General features: G+C 35.2%; 3 protein-coding genes across 4 annotated transcripts in view; all 3 read left to right on the top strand.

The window, feature by feature from the left end:
- LOC134840539 (26S proteasome non-ATPase regulatory subunit 14-like) overlaps positions 1–17,221 on the top strand; it is a 436,784-nt gene that overhangs the window by 183,309 nt on the left and 236,254 nt on the right. The window lies entirely within an intron of this gene.
- On the top strand, positions 49–1,459 carry LOC134840591 (7SK snRNA methylphosphate capping enzyme-like). Its single transcript, XM_063856508.1, has one exon. The coding sequence runs from the start codon at positions 56–58 to the stop codon at positions 1,001–1,003; it is 948 nt and encodes a 315-aa protein (XP_063712578.1). The 5' UTR covers positions 49–55; the 3' UTR covers positions 1,004–1,459.
- Positions 1,564–15,004, top strand: LOC134840589 (polypeptide N-acetylgalactosaminyltransferase 13-like). Its single transcript, XM_063856505.1, has 8 exons — positions 1,564–2,191; positions 5,146–5,338; positions 5,515–5,681; positions 5,950–6,328; positions 6,547–6,664; positions 10,211–10,531; positions 10,879–11,066; positions 14,329–15,004. Exons 1-8 carry the CDS (start codon positions 1,858–1,860, stop codon positions 14,540–14,542), a joined length of 1,914 nt encoding a protein of 637 aa, XP_063712575.1. The 5' UTR covers positions 1,564–1,857; the 3' UTR covers positions 14,543–15,004.

Below are 17,221 nucleotides of genomic sequence, written 5' to 3' on the forward strand. Positions count from 1 at the left end.
ATTGATTGGAGGAAACCCTTGTGCTAAATGTTGACACTTTTCAGATCGATATGTTATGAAACGTAGAATCAACCTCGCTAGCCATGAAGCATCTTTGTATGCAAGTGAATTATCAGCTGAGAAAAATTTTGAAGAGTCCCGGTCTCTGAAAAAAGTTTTTCGATATGGTAACTACACTCAATATTATGGGTACAGAAATCCTTCCAAATGTGACGACAGCAGACTCAGATACATACCGTTTTGCTGGATGAAAAGCAAAACAATTTTAGACGTTGGCTGCAATACAGGACACTTTACTCTGTCACTTGCTCGAAAAATGCGACCAAATAAAGTTGACGCAATCGATATTGACAAAAACTTAATTGGAATTTCAAGGCGAAATATTTTACACTATGAATCAACAAATAGTTGCAAAAACGATGAGTCAAACATAAATAATAATATTGCTCCCATTAGTGAAAAAACAGGGAATTGCGAGGGGAAAACGATCGGTTGTGTTTGTGAAAATTTAGAGCAATATCACGGAGATGAGAGGAAAGTGTCGCAAATAGTGAATTTTGCTTGCTCAAATTTTGTTTTGACATCCTCAGCTTTAGTAGAAATGTGTAAACCGGAGTATGATGTTATTCTCATGTTATCTGTATCAAAATGGATCCACTTGAATTTCAGAGATGAAGGTTTAAAAAGGTGTTTTGACAGAGCTTATAAGCAGCTGAAGTCTACTGGAATACTTATCCTGGAACCTCAGCCTTTTGAATCGTATAAAAAGAAGAGAAAAATTGATCCTGATATAGCGAGAAATTTTCAAACAATTCAGTTTATGCCTGATCAATTTCATGCGTATTTGACTGGAATAGGTTTTAGCCATTGGAAAGTGTTAAACGATGAAACACAATCTTCGTCTAGTTTTGATAAACGACCGATTATTGCATACTTTAAAGGAGATGTGAATTCTTTCTTGTGTTCGACCTCAAAAATTATAAATGAGTCAACTGTTTCATAAATTTCATCAACTTTTATTTGTGAAGTTTTGTCTAACTGATGCTACTTTTCAACTTGCCAAATTCTTTTGTGTTCTTTGCGACTAAATTTAAGGTTTTGAAAGAATTGCTTTCAGTTTTTGTTCATTATGAATCTTTGGTTTGAATATTGAACAAAGTGATACTGAACCTGCCATTCATCTCTTTGTAATTTATCTGACTTATTCCTAGATCTGATAAGTCTTAAGTATAATATGACATGAAAAAAGACTAAACTCAGTATATGATGGATATAAACCAACAGTCTAAAAATTTTGTTGGGAGTTATTTGTCAGGCAGCACAAAGAGCAAGCTGACGTACAAAGCGAGCGAATTTTCTGTCTACTGATTATAAATTAATGAAAGTTACTTTCTTTCCTGATTTGAAAAATCCGGGGATACAAAACACTCAGGAAAGATAATTGCAATTTCAAAATTGTGTTTTCTCTCTTCGAGGCGAAGTTCAGTAGAACGTTTTAAGATTTGAGTTTTCTTTAACGCTCAGTTCCCATTGAACCACTAACCGCGGTATTCGCTCTTTTCAGATCTAATAATGATTAATGAAAGTTTTATACTTAGTTAGAATAGTTTAGCTAGTTAGATATTAACCTCCTGTGGAGTTGTTCTAACTTCTTAATGACTACTTCCTATGTGTGTTTTGCCCACTATTCGTGCCTCTTTTCACAATTAGCCAGCGATTAATTCTAGAACCAGTGAGTTGCACTTGTTAAACATAGTTGCCACAATATTCTCTTGAATTTGCAATTACAATACCGCTAATTTCAATCACAGTTAGATTTCTTCTTTACAATCAAGTAGAGCACTACTATACAACAACATGGCTTTATTCAACACCAATGTGGCCCGTGCCAAAATGGGAGGTGCCAGAGGGGCGTGGCGTTGTCGCCGTGTCCCGGTATATTGTCACGTGATCTTAGTTACCTCTTTGGTTTGGCTCTTCATCGACGCCATGGTGCTATTCTACGTCACCTCCAACTCCTCCTTGTCATCACCTGCGGCCGGAAGCAACCCGAGTGAAGCCGACTCAGCTGTGAGAAAAGGACAATCTAACGAGGGTGATCCACTAGTCAAAAAAGAAAGTGCGGGCAGAAAGAAAGAGGTGAAGCCACAGGGACCAGTGCCAGTGCCGAACCCAAAACACGCGAAAATCAGTGAGTAATCTATATATCTATTCATTCTTCAATTGGGATTTCACTTGACCCAGGTTTAACAAGTCACCATGTTGACTTGTTTAAATGCAAATATGTTGCAACATTTCAAATGTCTGAAGTCAGCATTATAAATTGTTTCATAAGAATGTTATTATCCTTGCGATAAGCAATGGTATTGCAACCGGTTACTAGATTTTTTTTCCCACAAATAACTTTGTTCACAGAATGGTCAAATGGTAAATTTCATAACAGCTAAACTAATAGCATGATTGGAGTGTATGTTCCTTGGGTGAACGTTAAGAGTTATGAATTAATTTTTATTTGTGCAAACAAAATTTCGCCTAACTCTAACGAGAAACTTTGAAAATCCAAATCGCCCTCTTAGGCTTTCCTTTACAAAATATACATGGAAAAAAAAATTTTCGGCTTTTTAGTTCATTTATAATTTTTGGGTGCAACCTCAATTAATATGGTAGCAACAATTTACAGCTGTAGACTTTTTCAGCACATGTAAACTTGTTCAATGCCTGACTTATTCGAAATTTGTTTTTTTTATGTTGGATAAAATTTTACCAATTATTTGTTGAAAATTATATGTTTTTTTTTGTTTTCATTTTTTCGACTTGATAGCTTTGGGCATAAATTATATCGGCTAGATGGCCTCATTTCGTGTCGTTTTACGTTTGTTTTTGTGCGTTTTGAAGGCTACGGGGACTTGATAATTTTTAATAAGACTTAATTTTTTTGAGTTTTTTTTTCATGTTCATTTTTTCGGCTGGATATGTTTTGGCCTGTATTATTTCTGCTTAGTCTTCTTATACTGTTTTATTTGACGAGCAAATGAAATTGTTTTTGTATGTGTGTGAAGGTGAGGGGACAATAATTTTCAAAAGTCTTCAGCCTCGTTGATTTTTTTCGGCTTAAAGGGTTTCTGCTAGGGTGTTTTTTAGGTTTTCTTACCCCTTGGTAAATTTTCTTTCGATCGCTGCTTTTTTCACATTCTTTTGTCTTTGCATGTTTTTGTTTCAAAACTAACTTTTTTTATTTTGATAGATTACGAACTTCGACCATGTCGATTTCTTTTCAATTTTTTCGACTTAGCGCTTTCTTGTTTTGTATCGCTAATGATGAGAAGATCAGCTTCGCCTATGTGTAAAATATGCTCTATCAGAACTCTATTTAGTTGAGAACGGCTTGAATTTAAGGCAATTTTTTCTGGTCCTCTACGTTTTTCTTCATTCATCTGTTGGAGCGCGATTGCTTCAATGTTTTTCGTTGGTTTACTTGGCAAAATTTGAAAGAAACACTGCTGTGGTAGAATGCTGTCAGGTTTCTCCCTGAGACTGAAAATCTATAGGTCAACTCCTTTCAGTCTTTTTGATTTGAATTTGTTGATATTTTCAAATGATTTCTTTTGTTCAGTTCATTTCCTATTTAAAAGGATGACAAATTTGACTCTCGATGTTAAGGTCGTGAAAAACGTGATTGACTTCTAGTTTCGAAAGCGGAATTTAAATTTCAGATTTCCCAGCGTATTTTTTTTGCTTTTTTTTCAGTCTCCTCAAATAGGGTTAAGTTTATCAAAAAGTGCCAATCAGAAATTGTTCTAGAAGTTCAATGAGCTTTAAGGGCATCTATTTGTTGCTTTGAAATTCCAAAGTTGAGATTTTATCAAAAAACTAGTCAGTGTTTTTTCTGTTTACTTGCTTTCATTGACTGTTTTTCAACTGACTGTTGGCTATGTTTGTTCATTTTAATTTTTTTATGGATAGAGTATGTTGTATGCTGCCGGCATTTAAAGGATTTTTTTTGTGAGTTAAAAATACAACGATCTTACGTAGTGATTCTGGAGAGATGGCCAATATGGTTTAAAAAATTTAACATGAGTTTATTGTTGGATAGTTCACTTTATGAAATGCACGCAGTCTATATTTTACGGATGCATTCAAATTTTTCTTTTTTATTTATTTTTTAAAAAACAATTTCCATCTTCAATAATTTTTTAGAAGCAGCATAGTTACATGACACTCGCTCTTTATCTAATTTTAACTCTTCTGTTGGTTTGTTCTGGTTTTTTCTTGTTTTACTTTATAGAGTTGCCTTTTTGTCGTTTTCTTGCTAGTGTTTGCGAAGCGCAGCTTCGCCTCTGTAAAAAATGTCTTCTGTCAGTCATTGTGAAGCTAATTTTTCCTGCCATAAGTATAAATAGACGCCAAAATTGCTTTTTAAACAATTTTAGTGTTGGTCGCTTTCTTTGCTCTCAAAATTGTTATATAATCGCCAAAGGCGTCATCATGCAATTTTGAGTCAGTCAGCCCGAAATGGGTGTTGTAAATTAGTATCACAGGATGGGATTTTGTAAAAAATTTGGCAAAGGAGGAGCGTAAAAATGAAATCATAATTTGAACTGCAGTCAGTTTCTTGTTGAGTTCCAATGAAGACACTTTTATAGGTCGCCTATGTTTGTGTTCATTTTTTAGGGAAAAACTCTTTAATTTGTTCCCGCTCCAATTTAATTTTTCACGGTTTGACATTGGATTTTTTTTATTTCACTTTCAAATCATTTGCTCAATGGAACGAACCTGACGCTATATAATAACGGGCAAAGGGCAAATGGCGCGAAAAACATGGTTGATTTTCAGTTAAAGGTGGATTTCAAACTTTTTTAATTTTCCAGTGTAATTAAAAAAATTTCGCCGTTGATTCTGTTTTCTCAAATTGGTTTAATTGTTTTAATTGGTTTTCTCAAATTGGTTTAATTGGTTTCAAAATAAGCAATCAGTTGACCGTCGTAAAATTCAAAAAGCTTAAAAGTGATCTGATTTTTTTTCGAAACTCTGTTGGCTACGTTTATGATTTGAGTGTTTTTGGTGAAAATACTTGACTCACAATTCTTATGCTAGATCCTAGGCTTCCCGACGCAACTGCTTCTTGTGACAATTATTCTGTTTCAGTTGGTGCAATAAATGATCTTAACGACAGAGATAAGAACCCGCCTGATTTACCGGGTGAACAGGGCAAAGCAGTAGAGTTGAACGAGGTAGACAAGGAGCTCTCCAAGAACACTTACAAGGAGAATCAATTCAACCTGTTAATCTGTGAACGAATCAGTCTCAATCGATCCCTTCCCGATCACAGACCTGAAAAGTGAGTTTAAAGAACTTTGCATTGCGATTATTTTAAAAATGTTGAAAATAATTAAACTGAACCGTCTTTGACAATCATTTGGCTCCATAGCTGTACTGATCATGAATTAAAGGTCCAAAAAATGATTGATTATGATAAATTCATCGCTCTGTCAAATTCTTATTGGTTCCATTTAGATGCAAAGCGATGCCATACAGACGTGATCTGCAGTCCACGAGTGTGGTGATTGTGTTCCACCAAGAGGCATGGTGCACTCTTATCCGATCAGTCTACTCAATCATCAACCGATCCCCCAAACATCTCATACAAGAAATCATTTTAGTAGACGATGCCAGCACTAAAGGTCAGTGTGGTAACAAGGATCATCAAATGAAAGTAGTCAAAACGAAGTACATATGTAGATTTTTTTGAATATTTTGTTACTATTTAGTCTTCAAATATTTAGTTTATGTAATTACAGACTTAGCTGAATTTTAACTATTTCGAGGCTTATTTCTATTTTTCTTATTGCTTTTTATAGAGCTGCTTTTTGTCGTATTTTCGCTACTGTTTACGAAGGGAACCTTCGCCTCTGTGAAGAATATTTGTGATAATTGAATGATTCATTTTAGAGCACTTGAAAGAGAACCTTACAAAGTTCGTGGACAAGCAACCCTTACTTAAATTAGTCCGACTTGAAACCCGCTCTGGTCTCATAAAAGCTAGACTGGCTGGGGCAGATGCGGCCTCAGGGGAAGTAATCGTGTTTTTGGATAGTCATATCGAGACATCGCATGGATGGCTGGAACCCCTTTTGCATGAGATACGAGAAGACAGAACACGAGTGGTGGTACCGACTATTGATAATATTAATCTGGACACGTTCCATTACGCGACTGTGGACGGAGCTCCTCAAATTGGGGGGTTTACCTGGTCTCTCACCTATTTCTGGTACCAGTTGACTCACTCTGAGAAAAAGAGAGTGGGAGACGATTACAGTCAGCCTGTTAGGTACTTGTTCTGAGAACATTTACATGAAATTTTTAAAATTTGTCTATTGACGTAACAGGAACTTGTTTAGAACTTGTGTATCACTCTCAATTTGGTTGTGTATAATTGTCTCAATTTAGCTCGTATGGGAGCAAAACGTTTGTTCGATCAGTTTCCCAAAACCAAATTTTGGGAAATAGCATAGGTTATTTCAGGTTAAACTTTTTCATCATTTGTAGGAGCCCAGCTATGGCAGGAGGCCTCTTCGCAATAGATCGCAATTACTTCTATGAAATCGGAAGCTACGACGCCGAGATGGAAATATGGGGAGGAGAAAACATTGAGATGTCTTTGAGGGTGAGTTGAGTTTCTTCTAGGTCAACTGTACAATATCCCCCACCCCCAAATCGATTTAGGGAGGAGAAAATTTTATTATAAGATTGTACGGTCGATCCATAATTACCTCACATTCTGCCTCTGCGTCTCTTTACTGAATCAATCGCCATTGGCTACAAAAAAAAATCAGGAAGTACATAGAAGAACATTTTTTTTGAAATTATTCACTTAATTTTTTTAGGGTCGGAACATTCTGTTCTACTCGCACAGTCACCTGCTATCCTTGTTCGAATTGAAAATTCATTTTTATATTTTGACAGTTATTGCTTTTTCAAATTCCGATTCTTTATTTGCATTGGTTAAACGAAAAATTGTTGGAATAGCATTCCTGGTCAAATAAGAAGTAGGACGATAAAGCTAAGTTGGCTATTCGCTATCCAAATGTAACTAAGCTGAGGTCTTCATCGAGTGCCTAATACAACGGCTTGAGTTCTATGCTATATTGCGCATCTTTGAGATATCGTAGTGCAAAGTTTTAAAAAATAATAATGTTTTCCCTCGAAATGTACTAGTATTTTCTCATTCTGAAATCCGAACTATAGCTCATACAATAAGTTATCTTTATATTTACACTTGCGAAGCGAGTGTATTAGTACGAACCTTCTTTTTTCAACCTAAGACGCAAATATTGGTGCCACGTTTGGGCACCTTTACATCTTTTTCATAGCATGTGCTTTGACATTCGAATAGTATAAGTTAACACAGTTAATGCATTTTTAATTCATCAAATGAACCGAAAAAAAATTTGTTTCAAACAACATAACAAAATGAAAGCTCGATTTCAGAAATTTTCTAAGTCAATATATCTCGCAATTTTTTTTGAAATGCATAATTTATACATAATGTGGCTTTATGCTTTTTGTGGCGATTTTTTTCATGCAAAGTTATGGTGGATGCCTTCAGTTTGTTATAATCCAAATTATTAATCGCAAAATTGAGTCTACTTGTATCTGGTGCCCCTTTTTCTGAATAGCATTGGCACTTTATCAGCATGTACAGTTGCTTTGTTTGTGGCTTGTGTTTGTCGGTTGTTCAGCGTGCGCGGCTGAGTGGAAAGTGCGTGAGACTCAAAATCTCTTGATTGCAGAAGGTCGCAGATCGAATCCTACTCGTAGCAGAGCTTTTGCTAACTCGAGGTTTATTTCTACTTTTTTTCTATTTCACTTGATAAAACTGCTTTTTGGTCGTCTTTTCGCAAGTGTTTGCGTAGCGCAGTTTCGCCTCTATGTTTAAATAATGAAAACTTGACCGACTAATTTTTCAGTGACTCAAAGGGTTTCTATCAATTGGGTATTGTTTTAATAAAAATGAGTATAGTTCACCCCCTGTCTTTTTATCACCTCATGGACGCTCAACAGATTCGAGATTTTTTGATGTAATCCCCGGAATTTTAGTACGACGGACTCTTCGTAAATTTTTGTTACTGATTAAAATATCGGAAGTAAAGCATCCATTAAGACGAGAAATAAATCTATTATAAATTTACTATCTCGCCATGTTTAGGTTTTTTCAACGTATTATTTTTGCATGTTTAACAAAACAATTGTTTCACGTTTAAGCTATATCGTATATTGCTATGGTTAAGGTTTTTTCGATTTTCCAGTTTTAATTCAGTGTTTGTTTCATCAAGTTTGAAATTAACAACCTAATAGTGTGATGTTGTCAGAGTTTTCCCAGGTTTTGCAATTCTGGCCTCCATATAGGAAAAACCAAATCCTTTTAGTTCACGAGATAGGCAATTTTCGAGATTTTACAAAATTTTCTAGAAAAATTAATTTAAAAAAGTTATTCAATTTTTGAAATTCTCACCCTGTAGTTAGTAGCTGTCAGGTTACTCATAGGGGTTGCAAATCTTGCCTCCAAATCTCATTTCTCAAATCCTTGTGATTTTCGAGATATGACGTTTTTTAAGATTTTTCGAAGATTTTGAAAAATTGCAAAAAAATGTTGATCTCATTCCTGTTGTTGGAAATTGTGAGGGTATTCTCAGGGGTTGCAAATATTGCCTCTGATTTTGGCTGTTCAAATCCTTGCAATTTTTGAGATATGACGTTTTTTTAGGATTTTTTTTTTTCAAAATTTTTCAGAAAACTTGGATATAAAAAATTTCACCGAATTTGAGTTTTGCATCTCTGTGGTGAGGCTCTGTCAAGGTACTCTGAGGAGTTGCAAGATTCGCCCCCAAATATGACTGCTCAAATTCTTGTAATTTTCTAGATACGACGTGTTTTTTTCATTTTCTCTGAAATTTAAGAGAAACTTAGATGTTAAAAAATTCCGGAACATTGAAGATCTCAATCCTGTTAGTGGAATCTGTGAGGTTACTCTCAGGGGGTTGCGATTCTTGCGACTGAATATGGCTGCTCAAATTCTTGTAGTTTTCGAGATATGACGTTTTTCTAGGATTTTCTCAAAATTTTTCAGAGAACGTAGATATAAAAATTTTCACAAAACTTGAAAAAAACTCTCAGGAGTTGCGAATTTGGCCTCCAAATTTGACTGCTCAAAACCTTGCAGTTTTCCAGATATGACGTGATTGGTGGATTTTAACTGCATTTTGGGAACCAAAAACTTCATAAAAATTTTTTTAAGACTTTTTAGTTTTGCCAGTCATATTTCTACAAAAAGTTTTGTCCAATTTGCCTATATTACTACGACTGTCTAATATGACTGAGTTATTTTTTCTACGTCAGATCCTTTTATCACACCAAGCAGAGAAAACTACACTAATTTGGAAAAAAACTTTCTAAACCGTAGTTTTCTAAAGACTATGGTCGGAACCTTGTGTGCTACTTGCACCGTAACCGGCTATCCTTGTTTTCTTTTTGTTTTCCACGCAAATTCAGGTACCACAAATCATCATCGAATGGGTTTATTATATTAAATTAAATATATTATATTAAAACTCTTTCAGTCGTGATTCGAATCTCATTAAAAAAATTGACAACATTTTTTTTCTAATGTTGAGAAAAACAGGTTTGAAATTTTAGATTTTTCGTCTAATTTCGAGTGAGTGAGCAGGCTTGCTTTAGCTCGTTTAGGCGTAATTTGAGCTTTCAAAAAAGTTTAGTTTTATTGAAGTGAAGTTTGTTTTTAGCTCCCTAATAGGTGTCAAAAATTATCAGATACAGAATTTGACACCTATTACAGAAATTTTTGTTTCACTATTTTTTTCGTTTCCTAGAAATTTTTCTGCAAAAACTGTTTTTTCAATTTGCCTGTTTTACTCTTATTTTTTTTCGTTTCCTAGAAATTTTTCTGCAAAAACTATTTTTTCAATTTGCCTGTCTTACTTAGGACTGTCAAATATGCCTAAGTTCTATTTTTTCGTTCAGATCCTGTTATCACACTAGGCAGAAAAAACGACACTAATTTGAAGAAAAAAAACGTTTTTCGTATTTTTTTAAGACTAGTCGGAACATTTTGTGCTACTTGCACAGTAACCGGCTATTCTTGTTTCATATTGTGAACATCGCAAACCTGGGTGACATCGTTAAATTTTCTTAGATCTGGCAGTGTGGCGGCTCTATTTGGATCCTTCCCTGTTCCAAAGTGGGACATGTGTTCAGAAAACAGTCACCCTACGGCTGGCCCGGAGGCGTGACCAACATTCTGGGCAAAAACAATCGACGTCTAGCCGAAGTGTGGCTGGACGAATATATCAACTTCTGGTTCTTCATTAGTCCAGGGTCTAGGAACGTAGCTTATGGAGATGTGAGCGATAGAAGAGAGCTGCGTAAGAATCTGAAGTGCAAGTCGTTCAACTGGTACATACAGAATGTGTGGCCTGAGTCTAGCTACAATCTTGCCGTATATTTCCTGGGACAGGTAAGAATTAGCTCCTCAACATCTAGCTATTTATAAGCGAAACCAATTGACGAAGCAGCCCTAAAATATTTATTTATGGTTTTATATAATGGCAAATAACATCAAAATAGGTTTAGATCTCAATTCAAGAACGTTCTATTCTCACAGACTGCTTAGGTTCTTAGTCCCAACATTTTCGAAAGATAAATGGTTTCTACAACTTTCAGCATTGAAGTTTGCGGTTTGTCGGTTGTAAATTGTTTCGAGAAATATCAAAAGAGGCATTGACGAGGATTCAAATATAGCCCCCCGTCAGCAATACACCCGTTATGATGGAAATTGATCAGTTTTCAACATGTTTGTTGTAGATTGAGAACCCAGAATCTAAATTGTGCATTGATACTATGGCTAGGAAGCAGGACGAGAAAGTGGGTGCGGTGACTTGCCATCATCAGGGAGGCAACCAGGCATTCGCCCTAACCAAAGACAACGAACTACGATCGGATGACCTGTGTGTAGACGCAAGCAAGAAAAATGAACCGGTTATTCTCTACAGGTATATATGCATAAGCTTCATCAAATATTGATGCAATTAGCAATTATGAGGTCTCTGTTAGAATTTCCCATTTTATGAACTTTAGTCATACTTGCGAGACCAAGTGTATAGCAACCGGGTGCTAAACTTTTTTTTTCACAGGAACAAATTTGTTCATAGGACTCATCCAGATGAACCCAGTCGCTCATAACCAGCTGAACAGATTTGCTCTCCAAAACATACATCATTTGATTATATATGTGCCATATCTTCTTTGCAATACCCCCCTCTATTCGATTTGATTTTTGTTGATCAGCGAAAGAATGTTCTTATGCCGAAGTGTGTTTTGAATAGGTGGGAGTTTTTTAGAGTCGATGATTGTAGTTCAGACTCTTAATAGGTTGTGATGATTTTTTGTTTGTTTTTTTTTCATGAAAAGATCAAAAAAAGAAAGACTAACTCCACTATCGAGCAGCAAAAGTTTAAAGGTCAAGAAAAACGTGATCGACTGTTAATTTCGAAAGTGGATTTTAATTTCCAGATTTCCCAACGAATAAAAAATTTACCTATTGATACAGTTTTCTCAAATGGGCTAAGTTAATCTAACAGTATCAATCATAGTTTGTTCTTGAGATTCAAAGAGTTTTAAGGGCATATTTTTTTAACCTTAATGTTGAGGCGTTCAAATAAAGTTGCGGATTTTCAAAAATTTTGTGGACCGTTTTTTAGGTCGACCAAATTGATTTTTCGAGTTCTCCCGAAGCACTAAAAAGTCCTTGTTTTGGTCAAAATTTTTGCGCTGCAGGCAATTTGAAAAAAAACAGGCCAAAAAAGGCGTTTTTAGGTAACTTTTTAAAAACTTTGACCAAAAAATTGCGTTTTTTGGCGCCCCCTCCCCCACCTCGAAATTATTATATATTGGCGCCGAAGGCGCCTTTAGGAAATTTTTAGGGTCCTCACCAAAAATGGATATTGGAAAATAGTACAAAGGGGGGACCCTTTGGGTCAGCAGGGGTTCGAATCCCTGAGGGGGGGCATCCGCCCCCCCCCCCTAAATCCGCCCCTGGTCACAAATAGAGTGAAGCTCTGTTTCGCCTCTGTTTACCAATTTTTGCCCCTAGAAATAATTTATCCAACTATTGAACATACAAATTTTAACTATTGAACATACAAATTTTGAACTTTAACTTTTTTTTACGTTGGCGTCTAATAAATAAAAAATTTTTACACCTGCGAAGCGAGTATTTGCACGAACCTTCTTTTTTTCCAACCTTAGTCGCAAATAGTGGTGCAATTTTTGGGGCAGCGTTTTTATAGCATGGGCTTTGACATAGGAATAGTAATAAGTTAACACAGTTGATGCCTTGTTAATTCATGGATGCCTTCAGTTTGTTATAATCCAAATTATTACTTGCAAAATTGAGTCTATTTGTATTCGGTGCATTTTTTTTTGCTGAATTGCATTGGCAATTTATTTGAATATATAGCACGATGGTTATGTGTTCAAATCCCCTTTCGGTCACGGTTGGAGGTGTCCCAGAGTCATCCGCCTCCTCAAGGTGGGACCGGCTGCGGCGAAATGGTTGATATATCTTAACCCCCCCCCCCCTCCCACGGTTGGTCCTGGACTGAGCAGGGCCGGGGGTTAATTAAAAAAAAATAGTGTTTGTCGGTTTTTAAGCTTGCGTGGCTGAGTGGAATGTGCGTGAGACTCAAAATCTTTTTCGACATTGCTTCCTTAATGAGTTGCCAAACCAAAAACGATCATAGGGATCAATTGACAAGTGCTTATTGAAAATGTGAAAGTGATTGAAAATCAATGGAGTCTCTTGAATAGTAGACTTCTGGAGAAACAAATAATTAAAGCTAAATTTTCAATTGTCGATGAACGCAGTGCAGACTCTTATGTAGGTACCGACGATTTTTTTCAAGATAACACCAAACTTGATCTTCTGTCGTTTGACAATTGATTTCTTAAATTCCATTCTATTTTATTCGCTAAAAGAAAGGCAAATTACGCTTTCCAATTGAAAAAGTGTAAATGGAGCGAATAAACGTGATTGACTTTTAGATTCGAAAATGAATGTTTATTTCAGATTTACCAGCGGAATGAAAAAAATACCAATTGATCCAGTTTTCTCTAATTCGGCTATTTCCATAAAAAAGTATTGATCATAATATGTTTTTAAAATTTAGAGAGTCAACATGATATATTTTTTTCTTCGAAGATCAAAAGTGCAAAAAATCAAATTTTTTTCCTGTTATCTTGAGTTTATTCACACTTTTCGATCTGTTTTTGGGCTATGTTTTATTTAGATGACATATCAATTTTGGATGGGAAAGGAGAGTCAAAAACCCAAAATCAATACGGTAGCGGAAGTAATTTAAAAAAAATTCGTTCACATATTAGAATGCTCACATATTTACATATTAGAAAATTTTCAAGCAAAGCGATATCTCCTCTGTTAGTTTTTAAACGCCCCTTTCACCCTGTAAGTAGCGTGTTATTTTTCTGAAAGTCTTTACATATTAGGAAAAAGTCTTTCAATATATTAGAGCATGAGAGCTATGAGAAAATCGCTAGATAAGAAATAATTGGACTCAAAACAAAAAACGTTGTGTTCAAAGCGAGCTCTCCTCTGCTGCTTTTCAAACAATTCTGATACCCTGTGGCCTGTAATTTGAATACTTTTTTGCATTTAATCTTTCAATTTTATTTCATGAAAATTGTTCAGTCGTTTAAACTTACTTAAATTATCTAGTTTTTGTCTTGAGGCTTTGTCTTAGATAATTTGTTTTTGCTGCCAAACTACTATGCTTTGAATTACTATAGAGAATTCTTTGATTTGTTTTTCTGCCTATTCTAGTAGGGTTTTTCAGGTTCATGAAACCATGTTGACGCCATTGTTTTCGTAATTCCTCTGTTTAGATAAACAAAATGAGAAGTTTCCTGCTCGACAGGTTTTTCTTAACTGACTCGGAGCTTATAACTCCGTTTCCGGCGGAGCTAGGCTTTGACTGATTATACTATGATACTATGTTTCATGCAGGGTTCATAGCACATACACTTTTTATCTCAAACTGGGATACCATTTCAAATCCTACTCAATGATCATAGAATTAAGAATTCATTTTGAATTGAACTTTTTAAGTAAGAGGAAAGGGAGTGGTGGTTTTTATATTTCTTTACATAGTTGAAAAACTTCAATATAGCTGGCAGGTATGTGCAAAAATATGGCAACTTCATGGAATTCAGTTTCTTGATTTAACCATTTTGTTTCAGGTGTCATAAACAGGGTGGCAACCAGTACTGGTTTTATGACGAGAAGGGATCACGACAGCTGCGACACAAAGTTACTAACCAGTGCCTTACGGTGCCGCAGCCGGCAAGCCAAGAGCTCCACTTGCAGGAATGCGATTCAAACAACCCGTTCCAAGTGTGGGCAATGGAGAACGCAAAGGAGCTGACTGAGTTACTACAGAAGTACAAAACGTAGAAAGCTGAAAAATAATTAAAATAATTTAAAAATAGATTGATAAAATTTTATTGATGAATTACTGTCATCGTTATTGAAGACTTCGAATCAAAGATATGGTTTTCTTATAAGCCTATTTCTTGTGACACAAGGTTTTGTGGTGCTTTTATAAGCAATGAAAGAGAGATGCAGTTGATGCGTTTTTCTGGAATATAAATGGTCGTTAGTCTGTTTGTGTTAGAGAAATATTCAGTATATTTTATCTTCAATAAGCAATCTATAAATGAGCAATTCACTCTTTAAATGAGAACTAGGCGCTTTGTTATATAAGTAATACTCGGTATGTTCCAAGCAGGATCGATATTGTCATTTGAAATGATTACTGAGATGTTCAGCCCATAGAAGCTTATTGCGAAACAGGTGCTGATACTTATAACTCTGGGCGGTCGAATTCTCAATAATATTGAACATTGACCGGGCGTCTTTTAGGAAAATTAGTAAATAATCATAAATGAACAAATGATTATCACAAATTTGACTAATACTTATCGTAATGATATTTTTATATATATAAACGTGGCGTGCACTGGAATTTGTTGAGCGTGGTTCTCGAAAAAATTTTATCCATCGATTGGTCGGACTTGAGTTTTTCGAAAGTCTGCTTAAACCCCAAACTGACCAAATATAATTGGCAAATTTTTCTGAACTGCTGGGGTTTTCTAAAAATGTTTTCGACAGCCTTTTCTGGGAACATTCAGTGCTCGTAGCATAATAGAATGTTCCCACCATGGTCTAAGAAAAACAAAAATGTTTTTTTTTTTCAAATTAGTGTCGTTTTTTTGCGTGGTTTGATAAAAAATCTGAACGGAAAATAACTTGAACAAATTCGATATTTATGGTACAATAGGCCAATAGGAAAATAGTTTTTAAAGAAAAGTTATTGGAAAAACGTTCCGCCAGAACTAGCTGTCGTAAAATTGTAAAGAAAACTTGGCGTACAGAATAGAGCGCTTATGGGTATTTCCTTAAGTTGTTGTTCCAACAACAACTGAAGGAGAAACCCATAAGCGCTCTATTCTGTACCATTTGAAAAACGTGGAGGAACTTTGTATTCGGGTGTTTTTGTTTTTTTCTTGTTTCCACGCAAAATTAGGTACCGCAAGTTATCATCGGAACGGGTCGACTTATATCTTATATTAAAGCACTTTCAGTCGTGATTCGAACCACTTTTTAAAATTTTGAAAAAATTTTCTCTACCGAGAAAAACCAATTTGAAGTTTTTGATTTTTGGCCTTATTTCAAGCTAATAAGGTGAGCGGGCAGCCGTACAATAGCTTATTTATGCTTAATTTAAGTCTTGAAAGGATAGTTTTTCTTGTGTAAAGTTACTTTTTGTAGTTTCTTAGCGCCAATTTGGGAATCACAAACTTCAAAATTGAAACAATATCTGTAAAAATATGTTTTTTTAAGCATTTTTTTTTTGTTTTTCTAGTCATTTACAAAATATGTTTTACAATTCCCCCATTTTACTATGATCGTCAAATATGCCTAAGTTCTTTTTTTCAGTTCAGACTTTTTATCACACCACACAGAAAAAACGACACCCATCTTGAAAAAAAAGTATTTTTCAAGACTAGGGTCGGAACATTCTCTGCTACTTGCACAGTAACCAGCTATCCTTGTTTTCCATTTTGTTTTCGTTTAAGAGTCTATGAATTTAGTTCAGACTTTCATATAGGTCGTGATGTTTTTCTTGTTTTTTTTGTCTTAAAATTTAATCACGCTCAAATTTGCTTTTTCGCGGCTTGACTATTGGGTTCTTCAGTTCGTTGCAGAAGGAAGGTAAACTCCACTATCAAATAGTAAAATAGAAATGGTCACTAAAAAACTAATTTCAAACATAGATTTTAATTATCACATTTCCCAGCGAAATGAAAAATTTTACCTATTCATCCAGTTTTCTCAAATTGGGTCAGTAAAAAGTCAGTCATTAGCTGTTCTAGAATTTCAAAGAGCTCTATTTTTTTCTTCGAAAACCAACTTTTTTTTTATTGTTCTTTGGTTATGTGTTGATTTTGCTGCTTTTCACTGCATTAGTGCAATTAAAGCAAGAGATTTCAAAACTTAATAATTGAAGCGCGTGCTTTGCTGCCTGATATCTACGAATAAACTATTCATGCAAGTTGATCAATGCAATAAACTCAGGCTAAGTGGTTGGGACAAGTGGCCCTTGATCGACGGATGCGATGTGTCCACGGTTGTTCATCTGATTATTTAAGGCATGTGTTCGTGCCAATAACGAAGACGCTTATTTAGATCGTGTCTTCAAAGTTGTTAACGCTCGAACTTTTTTCCTGCTTTGCTACAAGGAAGGCGAATTACGCTCACCAATAAGCTAAATGCAAATGAAGCAGAAAAATGTAAAAGACTTTGTTTCGAAAGTAGCGGTTAATTAAATGTCTGTCATAGTATTACTGAAAATGTATTTTCCTTCAAATCTCCACAAATACATGAGAAATTGTTTGCTTGCAAGTTATCGTTTGATCAGAACCGCTTCGTGAAGACTTAATAAGCCGTTAGGGTATCGTAATGTCTGGTCCTTATAACTTTTTTCTAAATTTTTTCGTACCGTTCTTATTTCTTCTGGGTATTGTATCGAACTATTTTTTTCCTTTTTCATTAACTAATTTAAGTTCGTTT

The sequence above is a fragment of the Symsagittifera roscoffensis genome, chromosome 2 (assembly GCF_963678635.1).
Source record: "Symsagittifera roscoffensis chromosome 2, txSymRosc1.1, whole genome shotgun sequence".
Lineage (NCBI taxonomy): Eukaryota > Metazoa > Xenacoelomorpha > Acoela > Convolutidae > Symsagittifera > Symsagittifera roscoffensis.